Here is a 19,403-nt window from a genome sequence, read left to right as displayed (position 1 = left end):
TGTACAAGGCGACAGGTTTTTCCTGCACGAATTGCTGAAATCGGACACTGCAAACAATCGAGTGTACACTCGGCAAGGCGGGTGGCACATTTCGCGTCGCGCCCAAAGCACCCGACGGTCGCTCGCCACCACCGAGGAGGCGATGTGAACATTCGGACTTCCACGGGAAGCACCGCTTATGAGGAACAAGGTATGTGAACTTTTTTTTGGGGGGGGGGATTGCAGGTCAACAGCCAGTTTTATTCAGTGATGGCGTTGTGTCTTTCAACCAGTTTTTGACGCTGACGTCAAAAATTTCTTTTACCTTTTATCTCGCACATCACATCACAACATATTTTCAACCATACATGGTTTCAAATTCACATTCAGCCTGTCCAAAGATTGATACGGTTCATAGAGGCTGCATGAGAAGGAGCCTTTGATGGCATCGAAGGACCCAGCCTTCCAATTGTCTTCCTAGAATTTGGATTCCACCTGCGGTCAAGTTGCGCCAGATGTGACGTCATGTGGCCGAAAATGTGGCCTTTGGAGGACGCGGCCTGTGACATAAGCAATGCGAACCCGAGGGCATTTTGATGTCCATTGACAGCAGGAGGACTCAATGACATCATGCGCACCAAAACATCTTTTTTCGATTCTGATCGTGACCCGAGATTGATGAAAATCAATGGCTTCATCTGCCTTTTTCCTCTTTAAAATGTATCAAAATCATAAAATATTTAGTCGCTACCACACAGGTGGTCCGGAATGAAACGCCTACTGTGTTTACATGATGGTGATAAAAATTCCCTCGTTTGTTTTTCTTTACTTTGATTAGTGACGCTTGTAACTCCAAAAAAAAAAAAAAAACCCAGTGCAGCACGTTCTGTGCAAAGAGACAGATATTTAAAGCTAAAAGTACACATGTCACGCACCGCTTAAAGTTTATTGACTTTTCAATACAGACCCGATTAATCATTAGACACCACGCATCTACACGCTGCCTTCTTCAAATTGTTCTTTTGCTATGGAACGGTCTTTAATTCATATCAAAAGTCATCATGACCCCTACCACCACCGCATTCACACACAAACAAGTCGACTGCTGAGCTGGTTCTTTTTCTACGACCGCATACCTGCCACACTCTTTAGTATATGGTAGTTGGAAAGGCCAATGTGGATCCTTGTGCAAAGTCCAGCACGGAAGGGGGTTACCATGCAGTACAGTGCAGTAGTTTACGCAGTGCGCTGGAGTCGGTTGCACACCTGCCAACATTGAAAGTGCCTCTGACTCATTCCAAATCAAGTTCGGATGTTCTAGAATGCGTTCAATGACACTTTTTTGCTTTCTAGCAGAAGCACTAAGGGTTTTTTTTTTTTTTTTTTGACGGCCTTTGCTACGGCCCCAGTTTCCTTCCAGCTGAAGAATGCTCAATGTCAGTGGTTCATTCGGAACACGGATCTACCCCAATGATAAAAATGTGAGCGCACTTGCGCATCCATTTTTTTTAGGGTTGTACTTGTCAAAGACTTTTAGAAAATCAATCGAGCTATACAGCTAATGAGTCACATAAATTAAAAATGTTTTCGTACCACAAAAATCTGAACAGGGTGCGTCGTTCCTTAGCACCCTGACAACCACGAGACGGCGCCAAAACAAAACGTTTTATTGCTTGAACCTGTGCACAAAACAGCAACTAGGTGCATTTCACCTGATCTGCCAACATGCGACTTTTCAAATTCAGAAATATGTGTGTGCGGGGGGTCATTGTGTACAACAGTATGTTATGATTAAAAAAAAAAAAGTCTAACTTTTGAACAGTTTATTTTACTCCAATATTTTTAATGACATCAGTTGCGGTGACTCAATTCACCAATTATATGACGGGATAAATGAATAACTACAATTCACCACTTGAATGAATGGAAAAAAAAATCAAATCCATGCTCGTCGATCTGCATTAAATTGGCTAGTCAGTGCCATTAAAATGAACTGTGTGAAATGAAATGTGAAATATTTACAATAATAATACATTTTGAAAGCGCTTTTCATCGTACTCAGACACTTTACAAAAATAAACACAGGATAGAAAACCTTTATTCGTCTCACAATGGAGAAATTCCCAATTTATGAAAGCAAGAAAGTAAAAGAACAAAAAGTATCATCAGAGCTGCTGTAAAGGCAGCCACTCTCGAGGCGCCATCTTGAAGTCATAACAACAAAATAATCCAACACAACACATAAGACACAGCCAGTCATTCAATCTTAACCACTTTTCTGCCTCCTCTTTGTTGTTTGAAGCAGTTATCGATGAAAGAGGAGCGAATCAAAGTGTCCTTTCACCGGTGGATCGAGGACATCATGCTGAAAATGTGCAAATGTGGAAAAAGTCCCCCAATTTTTTTTTTAAAAAAGTTAATTTCACCGCTTGCTTTGTCACAGTGAGGGACGACGACGCACTGGCTAAGATATCTTTCTTGTGATGGCTGGATCACATTTATGTGGGAGGGGACGGCTTGCCCTACTGAGGCAGCCTTGTGTGGCGGCAGATGAGCCCGATGACTCATGTATACAGTATGCGTGAGTGGAGGAGCACCCTTACACAATCACACACTACAGTACACTCTCGCACTCGGTCGCTCCGGTCCTAACTGCTGGTCTCTTCTGACCCCCACCCCACCCCCCGCCCCCTCCCTCCTCTGCTACAGATGATGATGATGATGATGATAATGATGATGCCTTGGATTTAAGAGCGGTGATATGAATAACGCACCGGATGACTTATCTGGAAGCCTCGGAGCTAAAACGGAGATTTACCAGAGTGGCCCGAGTAATGGGAGTGAGGCTCTCGTCTCCTTGCAAGAGCCATTACTGACACCAAATGTCAAGAGGTCGCCCTGCGAATGCAACAGGTAGGACATTGTTGTTGTTTCGTGGGGGCAGGGGGACGACGGTGCGCCCTTGCAGGTGAATCTGATCCAAAATGCTGCAGAGAGAGTTTGTATGTAGACTTTGCACCTGCACTGAGCTCACCCGACGTCACGCCAAGTAATGAGGGATTATTTCAACAGCAAAAGTCAAATCTGTTGGTTTGCGGGAGATCGCGAGTTACTCAGTAACTGCGCTGTTTGCAGAGTGGCCCGGAAAGTCAAGAGAGGAACATGTTACATTAGGAAGAAGAAGAAAATAAAAAGTCAAAGTCAAGTCAGAGGCGATGCTAGTTCAGGGGTGGGCAAACTTTTTTTTTTTTTTAAACAAAAGGAGTCAGGTGATTCATAGACGAGGTAAACAATTTTTAATGAATAATTCTTAGAATTTAATGATGCTGTATATTTCACCAATTCTTATTTTAAGACGACATTTACAACTGCAAGTTGTGCTTTTGACTATTTCCGCACACTGAACAAGTGTGAAAAATATTTCCTCCAGTATTGCGATTTCATATGCGATCTTTTTTTTTTTTTCTTTTCAAGGCCCTCTTTCGATGTATTTTTGACTCCATTGATTCTGTTCACCAGGTTGAAAAAACAGCCCAGAGAAGAGACACCTGGTCCACCTGCAGCTCTTCCCGAAGCGGTTGCTCCTACTCTGTCGCACTCCGCGCCTGGCTCGTTTTTACCTTGGACCAAGACAAGTGCAACTCAGGTAAATTCGATTTCATTCATATGTCAGTTTGGTTGATTTGGCTTCCTTGCACGTTCCAAAAACATGCATGTTGGGTTCATTGAAGACAAAGTTGTCCAAAGAATCTGGTAATGGTAATATGCATTTTATGTACAGTAAGGTGTGTACAAAAAAAAAAAAAAAAAAGAGTGCAAAAGGATATTGCAGTTAACAAATTTTACCACTAGATGGCGTAGTTACATTCTAATGGCCTTATCAGCTGAGCGCATTCAGGAGCTGTGATACGTTGAGTTCATTTATGACCATTTATTTTGTTGTTTGTACCCACTTTCCCGAAGAAAAAGAAGCCATTTTTCAAATTAGCTCAACCAAATCGTTGTGTGTAACTTCACCAGAGGCAGATTCATATCCACAAAGACAAATTTAGCTTCAATACACGAGTTAGACTTGGGGAGTTAGTTTGCAACAAAGTGGCTCCTCTCAGGCCAAAAAAAAAAAAAACCCGGCTAAGTTTGAGTACATTCCAAATCAAATCAATTGGTTGTGTTGAAATGATCAACAATTTAGAAACATATGTTCAATGGAATCAAATGGCAGTGCGAATAAATACCAAACAAATATGCCAACTATCGAGGAACACTCCCTGCCAGAGCTCGTAACCAAACACATTCTTACACGATGTCTCTCTGACAGTTTAAATGCTGCTTGCGTTTGTCATAAGGAGAAAAAAAAAAAAAAAAGGATGTCATTTTCCAGGGTTGTAAATGTTGTACAAAGCCCCAATCTGTCACGCTACAGCATATGAACTGCAATTAGATGCTGATTCCATTCAACACGTCCTTCTAATTTCGGAGTAACTATACATTCTTTATGCAAATGAATCAAATGTCAAGTCAAGTTTTTGTTAACCCTTTCATGCACCCTGTAACCTGATAACATGATAAGCTGTCCGCCGTAGTAACCGCTGTCCCTGAAAGGGTTAAACCTCACATGTAATTTTTTTTTGGTGTGGCATGTGCGGAGCAAGCCGGAGAAAAAAAACTCGTGAGGTCCACGCTCGAGGGCCAGCGATGAGCTTTGAAAACAGAAATTCTTGACAGCGAAGCAAACGTGCTAACCCGCAGTCATATTAGTTGTTCTTTGCAGTGGATCAAGAATATATGCCTGTTAGTATTGTTATGTCTGTCAACATGTGTTGCTCCTCTGTTTGTATTCAAATATGTGTTGCTTTAAGGGGTATAAGATGACACAGATGTTTCGCATTAGCCAGTCCATACTGTTTTTTAATTTGTATATTTTTAATTATTAAAAAAAAAAAAACAATTTGCATTAAAAAAGCTATCCATAAGGCACAGTTATGTCTTTCATTTAAATACGAAATGTGCAATTCTCTGGGTTGTTTAGTCCACAGCAGCCCAATTTTGGATGTGGGGGCGGGGTCTTGTTAAGCACAACCCCCAAAATTGGGCTGTTTAGCATCAAACACAATTTTGTGGGGTTGTTTTGTGCATTATTCATGCAGCCCAACTTTTTGGTTGAATGAATGACTCAAAAAAAAAAAAATTGGTCTGTCCTTTTCTAACCCAATTATTTTTGACCCCCACTACTTTTGAAGCGCAGTCAGGGTGGACGGTAAAAATGTTTGGCCTCGTTGGATCAAAATCTCGACCCAAAATGCTGGGTCGAATTCTCAACACGACGCATTGGGTATAAATAACCCCGCATTGGCTCGGTCCCTTTAGGACCCAGCACTGGGTTAGCCGCTTCACCCAATTTGGGTTACTTTTCGTGGATGCGACTTGGCTTTTCAAGACTTCAATTGAAATCACATGTCCCGTGACTGAGTGCTGCAAGTAAATAAACATCACATTCTTCGGCACTTTTTTCGCTGAACCGTACCAGTACTGCTTTGACAGCTTAAATTGTAGTTCAAGTTCAACTATTTTTAGGAGACTATTTATAGTAAATGGTAATTCACGCAACGGCAAACATCGTTTCAGAAGGAAAAGGCTGGAAGGAGGACTTTTCTCCTCGGCTTGAATTGTATTGCGTCCAGTGCGTCGAGTGACGGTTGGTATTCGCGTACGTACGTGCTGCATATACATTTACGGTCTTGCTAATTGATCCCGCTCAGGAATCCTGATTGGATCCAGCCCGGTCAAGGACAATGTGTCTTGAGCCGCCTTTTGTTATGGGAGTGGCGGAGACTTTGTTATCATCTGGGCTCCATTAATTCCAATTCATTTTAGCCGCGTGATAAGTGGCAGCGTCTGACTGTCTGGACTCTCAGCAGTCCGGGTGCTGTGTTTGGAGATAAAGTCCAGCCTGTTATGGGAAGGCTGCTCCTTCCACTTTTTTCTTCTGTTGCTGCTTTGGAGTGGCCAGGGTGGGCCAGAATTGATGCCAAACGCCGCCGTGGGCTTCAACATTTGACATCATGTGCTATAAAATTGTTTATAAATGAAAAAAAATAGTCATGTATGGTTTGAAGTCGAGGGAATCACAGCGTTTTGGGGACCTGATGACAAAACAGTTTGAAAATAGTCACTGTAACCATCAATGGAGCAACCCGTATTTTATATGTCAAAAATTTGTGATTTGTGATATTGCAACAATGATTTTCATTTTAATATGAAAGAGTGAAACATGTGGACTATTTTTTTTTTTTAAATCAGAGTTGCAAGCACATTTTTGGCACTTTTTTCCCCTCTAGCACATCAGGTTTTCGTAATAATAATATTAATAATAATAATAATAATAATATAAAAAGTAATTTCGCATAGATTTAATGATATTTCTGAACAAAGGCACCCATAATCACAATGTGATGTACAGGATTTAAAAAGTGATTTTAAAGGGGAACTATTGGAAAGTATGCAGAGCATTTTAAATCATGCTACGTTTGCTACCTGCAAAGCTAGTAACTAATTAGCAAGCGGGTTGTCAAAAAACTAATTTGTTCTTTTTGGATGTCTCCCGATCCACGATGTTGATATTTATCTGGTCGTCTGACAACTCGACCGTCGGGAACAACAAAAAAAGTCGTGTCGTTTGAGAAGGCTGTAAGTCACAACCCACTTTTGTATAAGTTAAGAACAATAAAGTTGGTGGTCCTGACCCAGTGGTTGAGAAACATTGCTTTAAGCGACGGCGATCTGGATGCAAGCAGCGCTAAAAGTGTCGACAGACCACATCACGATACTGCCAGGCATGTATTCTTTATCCTCTGGGAGGAATGCCTTATTATGGCGTTTGCACTAAAACGGACTCCGTTTTGTGGGTGAAACTAATATTGTGTCATTATCTTTTGCTTTTGGCCAAACTTGTCAAAACGTTGCAAGTTAGCTTGTGAGCCAATGTTTTTATTTTCTCCTAAGATGTCAGGACTTAATTGAACAACGGTTTTGTGAGGCTTTTAGTGTACCTAATGAAATGGCCACCCGAGTCCACGATGGGACAATGATCGCCCGTGGCTCCGCGTGACGACTCTTCGTGACTGAAGAGCGCATGAACGATCATCACATTTCTCTTGCCCTCTGCGGCCTTGTATGTTTCAATAAAATGAAAATAAAAACATGTTTACTGCAGACTTTCCGGAGGGGGTGGGGGGGGGGTGGAAGTGGGGAGAATGGGAAGCTTTTACTTTCCAAGGGCAAAGGAGGAGTTTGTGTTTTGGGGAGGAAAGACGACTTGTTTCTCACACTTCTATTGCAACCGATTTCACTCCTTGATTGTAGCGCCACTTGTTGTAAGTCCCCCCCCCCCACGCATGCAGTATCGTAAATCTAGTCTGCACTTATTCCCTCGCACACATCATCCCAACTAGTGACTATGTGTGGATGTTTTGTCGGGTTGTCCCTGAAGACTGCAGCATGAACTTCCGCGCAAGAAGAGTGACCTTGCCTGCCATCACACCTCTTTGTCTGCAGAAGCGGGTAGGAACGTTATTCTTCTTTACAAGCAACCTAAATCTTAGTCGCCTCATCATGTCCTCGCCGGACATACAGTTGGGATAAATCTTAAACTGAGAAAGTCATGATGGGGGATCAGGAAGTTACAAATTTGACTTTGGTTTCAATTTCATTCGAATTAGAAGTGTGCTTTGTGTGTTTTTTGCAGTGTTTGCTTTGTCAGTTTGATTGTCTTCCGTGTTGTTTTTTTTTTTTTTTTTTTTTTAAGAAAAGAATGGAAAAGTCTACAACATAAATTCATGTTCCAAACTTCAGACAGTTGATGACTTTAAAAGATCTTTTGTTAATTGTAATATAGTCTCAGATGTCATATTTTAGACCAAAATGAAAATTGTTCTTCTACGTCACAATATGATAAAATCCCACGCCGATAATGCATGCGCGTATGTAAAATGACTTTTCATGCAGTGCACTTTGACACCGGTACAATCAAAATAACAAACGTAAAGTGGAAGGAACCACAATTTAATTCCGCGAGGCTTCTTGACCTCCTATTTGTTTCGATTTTGAATATTTAACATCACCTAATAATCCCTGTGGCCACTGTAAAACGTTTTTTTTCTCCCCCCAAGCTGTCAATGCGTACATTTAAAGATAGAATAAAACACTCGTTGTTTTTTTTTTGTTTTTGTTTTTTTTTTCGTATTTGCCTTCAATTAAACTTTGCAGAAAATCAAAGGTTGGAATTTCGTACATTTTTTTTGAATGTCAAACTTGCCATAGGAATCAACAGAAATGCAGTATATGAAACTAAATTAAGAATTTACTAAATTTAAGATTGACTCCTAATAGGCAATTTAGTTGGGGAAAAGATTTTAGCATAATCTCGGCTAACGACAACCAGATTTCATCAAATCACAGTGCTACTGTGAGTTTTCTGAGTTGGCATTTCGCCGCATTTTTGGGGCATGGGGGAGGGTGTTTGTTTTGTTTGGAGCACTAAAAAAAAACTACTGTATCTCCTGTAATAATAATAGTGCCCTCACACGTGATGCTTTATCGTGTTTAACGCCACCCCGAGTTGCAATTTACTGTCCCAACAAAACATAAAACAAAGAGAATTACTTAGGACTTGGTCTTCCGCTAGCTTAATGCTAACATATAATGTGAGATGCCATTGACGGGCTAACGCTAAACTTTGGTAGTCGTGGCGTTCTAACCCAGTAAGCAACGGATATTTGAAAACAAATGACTGAGCAACACAGAAAGACAGACAATGTCATGATATGCATCGGCATCCCCTGGCGGAAAAAAAACGAGTTATTGTCGCTTATGGAGTCACTGAGGGACGCGTCTTGTTTTGTTTTTTCTTCTTTGTTTGTCTGAGACTGTTATGCTGCCCCCTGGTGGCCAACGTAGGAACACCAGAAGGAGCCACAATAAATCATGATGCGGTTACATCATTTACTTTGTATTTATGCGATCACTCCGTTTTCGTGAATCACAATACGATTGAGGGCTGTTTTCCTGCTCAAAAATAAACGAACGGTGCATTCATTTTTGTCATACGCGCATCTTGAAGCACCGCTGTAGGCATGTTTCTGTGTAATTCATTTGAATGTCAGGTGTGCGACTTTGCCGCGGTTGACTGATGGCGATTATTTAAAAAAAAAAAAAATTTAAAACGAGACCTGAAAGTGAAAAGGGGCAGTTAAGCAAAGGTTATTTGCCTTCGCGGCATCTTGGCGGCGACTCGCCGCCAGTCTGCTTGTGTGGCTCGACAAAGCCGGAGGCCACCCAGTCACCATCGCTCAGATAGAGCTGCAGCTGTGGGGGTGCGGTTCAAGGTGAAAGCAGACGAGTCTAATTGGCCGAGTGGCTCACACTGTCCCATCCTTGAGATAAGGTCAACAAAACCATTCAGCCGTGTGCACGCTCACAATGCGTAGATTTACGCTTTGCTCGCCGCCAGCAACTGTTTTTTTCCCGCCCCGCATCGCACGCAGGCCGCGCTGTCACTATTTCAACAATTTTCCCCCTCTCGTGTAGTAATATTCCGTCTTTGATTCATTTATAGGTACATAACCCAATACTGGGTTATTTCGACCCGGCGTGTTGGGTTGAGGATTTGACCCGGCAGGTTGGATCATGATTTTAATCCAACAAAAAACAGCCCATATTGATAAGTTAACCCTTTGAGGGACAGCGGTTACTACAATGTACAGCTTATCAGGTTATCATTATTTGTGCATGAAAGCCTTTTCTTAGAATTTGTCAATTTTCAAACATGTGAGGACCCTCGATAGGGATTTAATTGTTCTGGAAGTCTGCACTTTCTCTTGAAACTCCATTCCGACACAATGACAGCTTTACAGATGCCACGCCTCCTACCGGGCAAGTGGGTGGGGGGGGGGTCCGTTGCAATATAAAACATCCATTTCACAACTGTAACATGTCAAGATACTGATCAAGCTTGAGGCTTCCCACAATAACGGGCAACAACACAATGTGCAGTTTTACTGTAGCATTGGGAAGACGTGTGGCGGTCAGGAAATCAGTCGTGAGTTTCATTCGCACCACTTTTTTTGCCTTGCCTCAAGTGTCTTTCCATCAAAATGTTTTGTGACACTTCCACTTATCTGTTCTCTCCGTTTTTTACACGAACATAGACTGCTTGTCCTTGTCTTTTTTTTTTTTTTTTTTTTTAAATCGTAGTATTAATCACGTGTGCTGTCCCTCACACCAGCCACAAAGCCCGTCATGTTAACTCCTGAAGGTCTTACCGTGTCGAACCTCAAGAGTCGCACACAGCAATGCAGCAAGTCGATTGGCTGGCGATATTGATCCACTATAAGAGAGATGTATCAACAAAAGTGCCTTTGCAATTAAAAAAAAAAAAAAAGAAAAAAGTTTTGATTGACATCCACCACTTGTTGTTTGCAGGTCATTAAGATTTATAATGAAGACAACACCAGCAGGGCGGTGGAGGTCCCCAGTGACATTGTGGCCCGGGACATATGTCAGCTATTTGCCTTGAAGAGCCACTGCATCGATGAACACAGCTTGATGCTTTACGAGCATCTCTCCCACCTGGGAATCGGTAAGTTCTTGACTTTGTGGAAACCACACGAATAATTCTGGACACTGGAATGTATTTATGTGTTGCGATTGGGCAATGTCGAGTCGGAGAGCGAAGCGCAGTGGTGGGGGATTGGGAGGGGGGGGTGTGGAGTGAGCGCTAGACAATAAAAGTATTTTCACTTGAGGAAGCAGCACTTCATACACTACACAGCACGTATAAAGGTTATGGATAGCCTGCTCTCGGGTTTCACCTTTTCGGCGCACTCGATGTGTGCCACTTTTCAGAGGCTAACGTTGTTAGCTCATGGCTAATCATTGCTTTCAAATGACACTCGTTGCAGCCCCGCCTACCTTTAGGCTTTGACATGATATCGCACACATGGGAGATGTTTCTGCCTGCTAGTGTTTCAAATGATTTAGCCTGGCCTTTGCTTGAAAGTGGCTCTGGAGCTTTCCCCAGCCTACCTCCCAAGTCATTTGGCTGAGAAATGTGGTTATGATGCTCTGTTTTTAAAACTATATCCACTTTCAACACTATCTCCACTGTAGCGAAAATACAATCCAAATACATATTGAATGAAAAAGCAATTACAATTCGAGTGAATAGATCGGAATGAAACTGCGGCGTCCCGGAGTTCAAAGCTATTTTACAAAAGAGACTAAATTAATTCATAATACATTTGAACGGGAGGAAAATAGGGCCCCCTCATGTCAGTGTTATACCAGACAACATAATTAGACAGACGGTACAATGAGAAGCATGAATGTGCGAACGTTAAAAACGATAATGAAAAAAAATGTTATACCAGACAACATAATTAGACAGACGGTACAACGAGAAGCATGAATGTGCGAACGTTAAAAACAATAATGAAAAAAAAAGAAATAAAAATTGGAACCAAATGTTTTGAATAGATGATAAAATAATAAATCATGCAGAGTTCCTTGACTCAAGGGCGATGCTTTGTATGGCAGTTACACCGAGGATTTCAAAAAAGATTCTCATCATTGGTTTGAATGACATGACAATACAACAAATTGTCGGTAGTGCAAACAGAACAACAACAACAACAAAAAGATGATGTTATTTCATCTTCCCCCGACTAGAGAGAACAATCGAGGACCACGAGTCTATCATGGAGATCATCTCCAGCTGGGGGATGGATGAAGACAACCGGATCCATTTTAGGAAGAACTACGCAAAATATGAATTTTTCCGTAAACCTTCGGTGAGTTTGCCGCATTTTCCGTCGAAAGCACGTCGCCTCTCCAAATATGAACAACCGCCGAAATTCTTGCAGGACTTCTTCCCTGACCACATGGTGTCCGTATCCAGCGAAAACAACGGGGTGTTGGATCACTCTCAACTTGTGGAGGTATCATCTCTCAACTCTCGTTTTCCACCTTTTGTTTTTTTTTTTGTTTTGTTTTTTTGGGGGTGGGGAGCAGATGAACCCTTTGAGGGACAGCGGTCACTACAGCGGACGGCTTATCACGTGATCAAATTCCAGGCTGCGCGAAAGGCTTATATGGCATTTCCATTCATTTCAATGTGGATTTCACTGCTGTCAAATTTAACCGGCAACTGGACGCCAAGCGTTAAACCCCCCACGTCGTCGGCCTCCTTCCTTTCATGAGCAAATAGATTTCCTTTTCACACCGACAGACCTTTCTCAGCTCCAGCACCTGCCCAGAGATTCACGGACATCTCCACGCCAAGGAGCCAAGCAAGAAGTCCTGGAAGAAGTTGTACTTTATCTTGCGGAGGTCAGGGCTTTATGTCTCCAGTAAGGGAACTTCTAAGGTCAGTGAGAGCAACGTGAGCACAGATAACGCCGACTTTATTATGTTTCGCCCAAAGCGGCGGTGGTTTTTGAGCATCATCCCCCACCCCGAGCGGTTTCTAATATTTTGGTTTGTTTGCGTTGCGCTGCAAGGACAGCAAAAAAAAAAAAAAAAAAAAGGCAAATATTTATCTTTGCACAGACTGCTGAGGAGGGCTTGCATACAAAGCAGGCCTCTCTTTTCAGGGGATCCCACAGAGAGGTAACAGCAGAGGATATAACGGTGCAGTGGTCAGGATCGCCGGGAGTAAAGGGTAAATGCCATCTATAAAAGGCCAGACTTCAATGTGCTTGTGTTTGCATGTGTGCCCAATCATGTGTGTATATTGCTTCTGAACTTCAATTCAATATGTGTGATGAATGACTGACCCACAGCTTTGCAGCTCTTGGAGGCAGGATCCATCTCGAAACCTTCATAGCATTCACACTTATAATCCCCTTTGTAGTTTATGCAGATCTGACTGCACGCATCTGGGTTCTCACATTCATCGATGTCTGTCGAGAGAATAAAGAGGTACAGAGTGAAAAGCACATCTTTGGTGATGCATTTAAACTCATCTTTCCGTAAAAAATGCCTACAAATCTTTGAATCTGCCACAGTGGACCTTTGTTGTCAGTGACGGTTTATCGCTCTTGTGTGAGCGCAAACGCTAAAATGCTGCGCTATTGCTTGGAAAAAGGAGGGAATCAAAACACACGAACGTTTCACATGAAAACTGAACAATGCTCGTCATTTGTGAATGCGTGTCTGTGTGTGTTTTTGTTCTTGGACAGATTCATATTTGGAACTGATGAGGAGTCTGTCTGTAATAATTACTATAGTGCAGATGACTCGAGTTGATACGTTCAACAATCAATCACTCCATCCCTATTGAAAAATTGCCGTCTTGCAGGACCCGTGGCATCTTCAGTTCATCGCCGACTTGACCGACTCGAATGTCTACACTTTGTTGTCCGCCAAAAAAGCTCACGGGGCTCCGACTGATTTCGGCTTCTGTGTCAAGGTACTGGTTTTAATTCTCCATGGCCATTTACTTTCTTTGTTGACCAAAAAAAAAACCCCGAAAAAAAAACAATGAAAGATGATCTGTTCATGTGTGTGTGTGTGTGTGTGTGTGCGCGCCCGTGTGAAATTGTCTTTCTAGTCCATAAAGTGCACTTCATCCCGCGATATGAAGCTGTTGTGTGCCGACGACGAGCAGACCAGGTCGTGTTGGATCTCAGCCGTGCGATTGCTCAAGGTTGACTTGATTCTACTTTTAGAAGCACAAAGTGAAGTCAAGTGGTTGTCCATGGACAGGTTTTGTCGGGTAGGATTATTAAAAAAAAAAAAAAAAAAAAGCTCATTCATTCTCTTATCTACCTTGAACCGAATTCAAGAAATCAATTGCAATTCAGCGGCGGGCTAATGTACATTTCTACGAATATACATGAAACCGATCATTTGTTATGTTTAATTGTTTACAGAAGCTAAGCTAAGATACCAGTATCGGTACTTGGTGGAAAAAAAAATGCTCCGATACTAACACACCTATACCACTTCATCTGCCTGACATATAACTTTTGAGCAGGTGCTAGTATGTAGCGCTTTTTATATACATAGTGCCCCCTGGTGTTTAGACTGTGACATCATTTAACTGGGAGGGGAAAAAAAAACATGCGGAGCTAAAACCCAAGCGTTTAAAATCAAATGACATAATAATGTGTAATTTCATTGAGCAGCTTGAGAGGATCGATGGCTTTCGGGTATCGAACGGATCATTCACTGATGGACTTTTCTGTTTCAGCACGGGATGCAGCTGTACCAAAACTTCATGCAACCACACCAGAAACAAAAAGCTTCGCCAATGGTAAGCTGGTTCTCTCACTCCTGTTAATTGTGAATCAAGTATCGTAGCAATATTGTAGATTATGTCTTACAGTGTATGTTTAATAGTTATTTCGTATTCACTGCACTAATTTAAAAAAAAAAAAAAAAAAACATGACCCTCCGCGCCTGTAGGGGGCGCCTTAGCATAAACACAACAACATGAGTTCAAACCCCCCAAAAATGAACTCACAAAGAGACAGGAAGTGACGTAACATGAAGCGTACTTGTTTCACAAGTCGGTTTGAAATGAAACCTAGCGAGTCGTTTCAGCGGAGCATCTCCGAGAACTCCCTGGTGGCCATGGACTTCTCGGGCCAGAAGAGCCGGGTGATCGAAAACCCCTCGGAGGTTCTCTCCGTGGCCATGCAGGAAGGCCTGGCGTGGAGGGTGAGTTCCAGTCCGCCACTCGGACAAACAAGATTCCAAATGTATAAAAACATGTTCAACAGATGCTGTCTGAATTTGGGTTCTCCATTTTATTATTATTATTTTTTTAATGTATCTATTTTTTTTTTTTTTTTGTAGAGGAAAAGCTGCCATCGACTGAGTTCACATGGAAGCCCATCCGCATCCCAGAGCTCCCTTAACATCGGTTGGCTTGGTCTTTATTTTTCTGTGCATCTTATTCGTCATGCGATATGGTGGACCCGTAATAGGGCTTCATTACCTGGTGCTTAGCTGGGGGTCCTTGGTGTCGCCGCCAAGCATATTGGGGAACAAGGTGCGACGACACCACTTCTAAATTGGGGCTGTGAAAACCTCAGTGGGGGGGGGGGGGATTACTTGAAATTCTAAATGACCAACAGCGAGTTGAGCGGATTGTTTCCTGCACCGCAGCTCTTCATTTAGCTCAGCCCTGGTTCCATGGCAAGCTGTCACGCGATGAAGCTCAGCGTCTCATCACTCAGCAGGGTCCCATTGATGGGTAAGAAGCTGTGTTGGTATTTCCCAAGTTGAGGGGGGAATACCCCCCCCCCCAATTTTTTTTTAAATCACCGTTTTGTTTTCAGGTTATTTCTTCTGAGGGACAGTCAGAGCAACCCCAAGACGTTTGTCCTGTCACTATGCCACATGCAAAAAGTCAAACACTTCCAAATCTTACCCGTGAGTACCGTGGACTGCCTTTGGTGATGCTCATTCAGGTCGTACTCCCGAGTGAAGTCACGTTCACTTACGTGTGTTTGCAGACATGCGCATAATACACATGCAGTAGTATGTTGATTTACGAGTGCTTCCACATACTGGAGGACATTCTTAAAAGTAATCCAAACCGGGTGCAATTTGGCTTTTATTTCTTAATTATTATTTATTATTTCTTTTGGCTTTTATTTGTGTCGGAATTTGACGAACAAGCTTTAGAAATGCCACTCGAGTGAAGCGAAAAAAAAAAAATCACTGCAGCAATTAAAGATAGTGTAATGGCCTTACATGTGGGAAAGGAGAGCCACAGGTGGTTATTGCATTATTCAGCTGTTTATTGACGGCCGGGGGAACTGGAAAACACAGTTGGCACACTGGCGTAGAAGCTGTTGTCCACCACGGCTCACACTCACACGCCAGCTCACAAATACGAGCTCACCAGGCCCCGCCCCTAAAAAGGGCACATATGTGTGCTCAGAGCAAGGTTATAATAGTCAACATAAACGAATGCCAGGAAAAAAAACTTAACACTAAATTGAAAAACAAAGCATTTTTGTAAATGAAATAAAATGTTTTTCCCCCCAAAAATTAATACATTTTGTGTATATAAAACTAACTACATTGTTTAAATATACAGTATTTTACCGAATTTATAAATATGTATGACTGAAACAGCTGTATGGAAGAACTGGACAAATATATAAAGAAAACTAAAACAAATACTAAAACCAATATAATAACAGCTCAACTCAAACTCTTTTTTGAAAAAATAAAAACAAACACTCTGAAATCTAGTTGTAATCAAATGAAACAAACACAATAAAATTAGTACACGATTCCGTGATTTATTTTTTTTTTTTTTCATGAATTTTCCAATTACGAGAGTCCCCGTGAAGAACTCCTCACCGATGATCTTGTCTTCTTCGTGGCTGTGCGTCTTCACGGCAGGTGGATGACGCAGGCGAGTTAGCCTACAGCCTCGACGACGGTCACACGCGCTTCTCGGACTTGATTCAGCTGGTGGAGTTTTACCAGCTCAACCGCGGCGTGCTGCCTTGCAAACTCAAGCAGCACTGCAGCGGGACCACCCTGTGACAAGCAGCGGGACCACCACCATCCGACCCTCCCGCGGGCCTCCTTTCTGGCCCTTCACCCGCAGTGATTTTTGTGCACGGACGCAACCTTATGCAAAGACTGGACAGTGCTGGCAAGGTGCGTCGCCCACTGGCCGAAAAAGCTCAATTGGACACCGTTTATTCTCACTGTATATATACACCAAATGATTCTATTTTATAATTATGAATCCACGTATGCATTTTGCAACAGTTTGTAAAGTTCACCCGCCACCCTGCACACTCACCTCACGTTTTTTTATTCAAAGTCTATGGAGGGAAAAAAGGGAAAAAAAATTCTATTAAAAAAATTTTATATATATATATATATATATATATATAATTTTTTGTTGTTGCCCTTCACCCCTTTTATTCCAGTGAATGTTGTCAAGGGTTTGAAATATGTGTAATAAATATTTTTATTTCATACAGTATGTTGTCCCGGGTGCAAGGTAGGAATTATCTTCTTCCAGTGCTGTCACAGCCCTCAACCAGTTCATCTAGAAGAAACCCCGTTGGAGTGTAAAATATGAATATATATTTCCGATAGATATCTCAATATATTTGAATCTGAATTGCATCAATATAATTACACATAACAGAAAAAATGTTAAGCAATTAGAATGTCTGTAGTTTCAATTCAAAAGGGAAACTTGCATATGATTTGAGATTCCGTACACCAAGAGTGGAATATTTCATCATTTTTCATGATTCACCCGCTCACTGGTGAAAAATCAAAATCCCAAGAAATGTGAATACATAACTGGCAACCAGTTCGGGGTGTAGCCTGCAGACAGAAATTTCTCCACGCAAATATTCTCAAGTACATTGGACGTCCTGTAAGAGTTGAAAAAGACCAAAGAAAATTAATTCAATAAATCACGTATAACCTGATTTTTAGTTTGAAGTGGCCATGACAAATTCAGGCTTTTTCCGGTGCTTTGAACTGCATTCTACATTTCTCGAACTCGTGCATCTTTCCCTTCTCCTGACACACTTGCTTACTCCTTTGTTCACTTATTTAGAGTGAAAACAGTTTATTATTTAACGGCCTGCCCTTATAGTTAAATTTAGTCGCTCCATATTGCATGTGAATCCTACATATTAACCCAGTATGCCAAATGTGATTTACTGTATTCGATATGCAGCCTTCACGTGAGCAGCACATCGGAGGAATTTGCTGCATGGGGTAGGGCGGCCGCATCCAGGGTGCAGGTCATCTCGTGACCACTAGATGGTAGTAAAAGCCTTTTGTTGGCTCTGTTCCAGACTTCCAAGTCAAGTCAACTCGTCAATTGAAGTTCGCTTTAGCTTGACGAAAGTGCAGCAATTATTATCGGCGAATACTGCTGACGATTCAGTGTATCAGACCGAAGTTCGGTACACCTGCCCTCTCTAATATGAAGTCATCACAAACGAACGAACGTGGCGTTCTGCTCCACTGTAAACAACGGCCGTGATATTAATAAACATGGCATCGTCAAACAAATTGAGATTGATTACAGATGTTTAAATTCCGTTTTTATTCAACTGGACGTTGTTAGAATGGATCATAAGAATGTATCAACCCCTAAAAGGATATGTGCGATTATTACAAGTGCAAGTAATGACTCAACCTTTCACTTAAGTCCCCCCCCACTCCGCTTTGAGTAAACCCCACAAAAGATTCCCGGCACAAACGGCAAACGGGCAAAATGTCTGGTCTGCAAGCGTCCGTGTTAAACAAGCTTCTTTGTTGTGATATAAATGCAGTGCCCCGACGCCTCTCCTGCTCCACTTCAATAGCAGTTTTTTTTTTTTTTGGGAAAAGGAGCGCTCGCATCCAGGCGAGACGTGCACAAACACTCAAGTCTGAAATGTACCCCTGCTTCTTAGGTCTTGTGCTAAATGTTGTTTTGGATGTATTCCTGCCATTGATCGGCGCCTGGCTGCAGGGGGAGAGATGGCAGCTGGGAGAGAATGCGCTTCCTTTAATGAATTCATCCAGCACCAAAGGCCTGTGGACACTGCCTTTCTTCCAGCGAAAAAAGCCTTCTCTCTCTCTCTCTCTCTCTCTCTCTCTCTCCTGTCTTGGCCCTCACGGGCAACCAGCAACACTCTTTCCACTTCACACCACTACCCGGCTAATATTCGGCGTGCACTCTCACACAGGTGTCAACTTTCCCGGTAGTTTTTTTATATGACAATAATTACCCAACATTTACCCAAAGTAAACAAAAATGGAACGATAGAACTCGCACTTATTGCCTCCAGTGTGGCCCTGAAAGCACTCAAATCTTAATTGCCAATGGAAATGAATGGAAGTGTTGTTAATCCGTTCCATCCATCCATTTTCAGATCCGCTTATCCTCACATGGGTCGCGGGGGTGTGCTGGAGCCTCTCCCAGCTGTCTACGGGCAGTAGGCGGAGGACACCCTGAACCGCTTGCCAGCCAATCGCAGGGTACACACAGACGAACCACCATCCACACTCACACTCACACCTCGGGACAATTTTGAGTGTTCCATTAACCTGCCACGCATGTTTTTGGAAAGTGGGAAGACACCGGAGTACCCGCGGAAAACCCACGGCGGCATGGAGAAAACATGCAAACTCCACACAGGATTTGTACTAGGCGGTTCCCTGATATGTTGTGTCGTGAAACCTTTTGCTCACGCACCAACGGCCATGATGTAAAGCGCGCAGAACACAGCAGCGCCCCAGGTTTACCGATTGCAAGGGAAATGCACATTCAACGGCATCGATCGGACCGTTACTCCAATTCCTACGGCTGCCAATAGTGTGCCGTTAAAGCGCTTTTTATTTGCCAATTACGGCCGTTTGGGTTTTTATAGATATTG

The 19,403-nt window shown here is 42.4% G+C and overlaps 1 protein-coding gene across 4 annotated transcripts; it reads left to right on the top strand.

Annotated features, from left to right (window-relative positions):
* The first annotated feature begins 65 nt into the window (after positions 1–65).
* On the top strand, positions 66–16,841 carry grb14 (growth factor receptor-bound protein 14). 4 transcript variants are annotated; one of them, XM_019868209.1, is made up of 16 exons: positions 66–190; positions 2,423–2,560; positions 2,689–2,892; positions 3,499–3,625; positions 10,459–10,615; positions 11,704–11,825; positions 11,898–11,972; positions 12,263–12,400; positions 13,334–13,444; positions 13,586–13,681; positions 14,228–14,290; positions 14,581–14,697; positions 14,836–14,902; positions 15,148–15,235; positions 15,321–15,414; positions 16,399–16,841. In XM_019868209.1, exons 3-16 carry the CDS (start codon positions 2,741–2,743, stop codon positions 16,543–16,545), a joined length of 1,554 nt encoding a protein of 517 aa, XP_019723768.1. In that variant the 5' UTR covers positions 66–190; positions 2,423–2,560; positions 2,689–2,740; the 3' UTR covers positions 16,546–16,841. The 4 variants fall into 4 exon arrangements, with proteins under 4 accessions (XP_019723768.1, XP_019723769.1, XP_019723770.1 ...); XM_019868210.1 differs by lacking the exons at positions 66–190; positions 2,423–2,560 and adding an exon at positions 7,469–7,539 and having other exon boundaries at positions 2,783–2,892; XM_019868211.1 differs by lacking the exons at positions 66–190; positions 2,423–2,560; positions 2,689–2,892 and adding exons at positions 3,133–3,264; positions 7,469–7,539.
* Positions 16,842–19,403: the final 2,562 nt, after the last annotated feature.

Source organism: Hippocampus comes, unplaced genomic scaffold (assembly GCF_001891065.2).
Source record: "Hippocampus comes isolate QL1 unplaced genomic scaffold, H_comes_QL1_v1.1 scaffold133, whole genome shotgun sequence".
Taxonomy (NCBI): Eukaryota; Metazoa; Chordata; class Actinopteri; order Syngnathiformes; family Syngnathidae; genus Hippocampus; species Hippocampus comes.
Note: the sequence above shows the minus strand (reverse complement) of the source record. Positions and strands in the feature narration are given on the sequence as shown.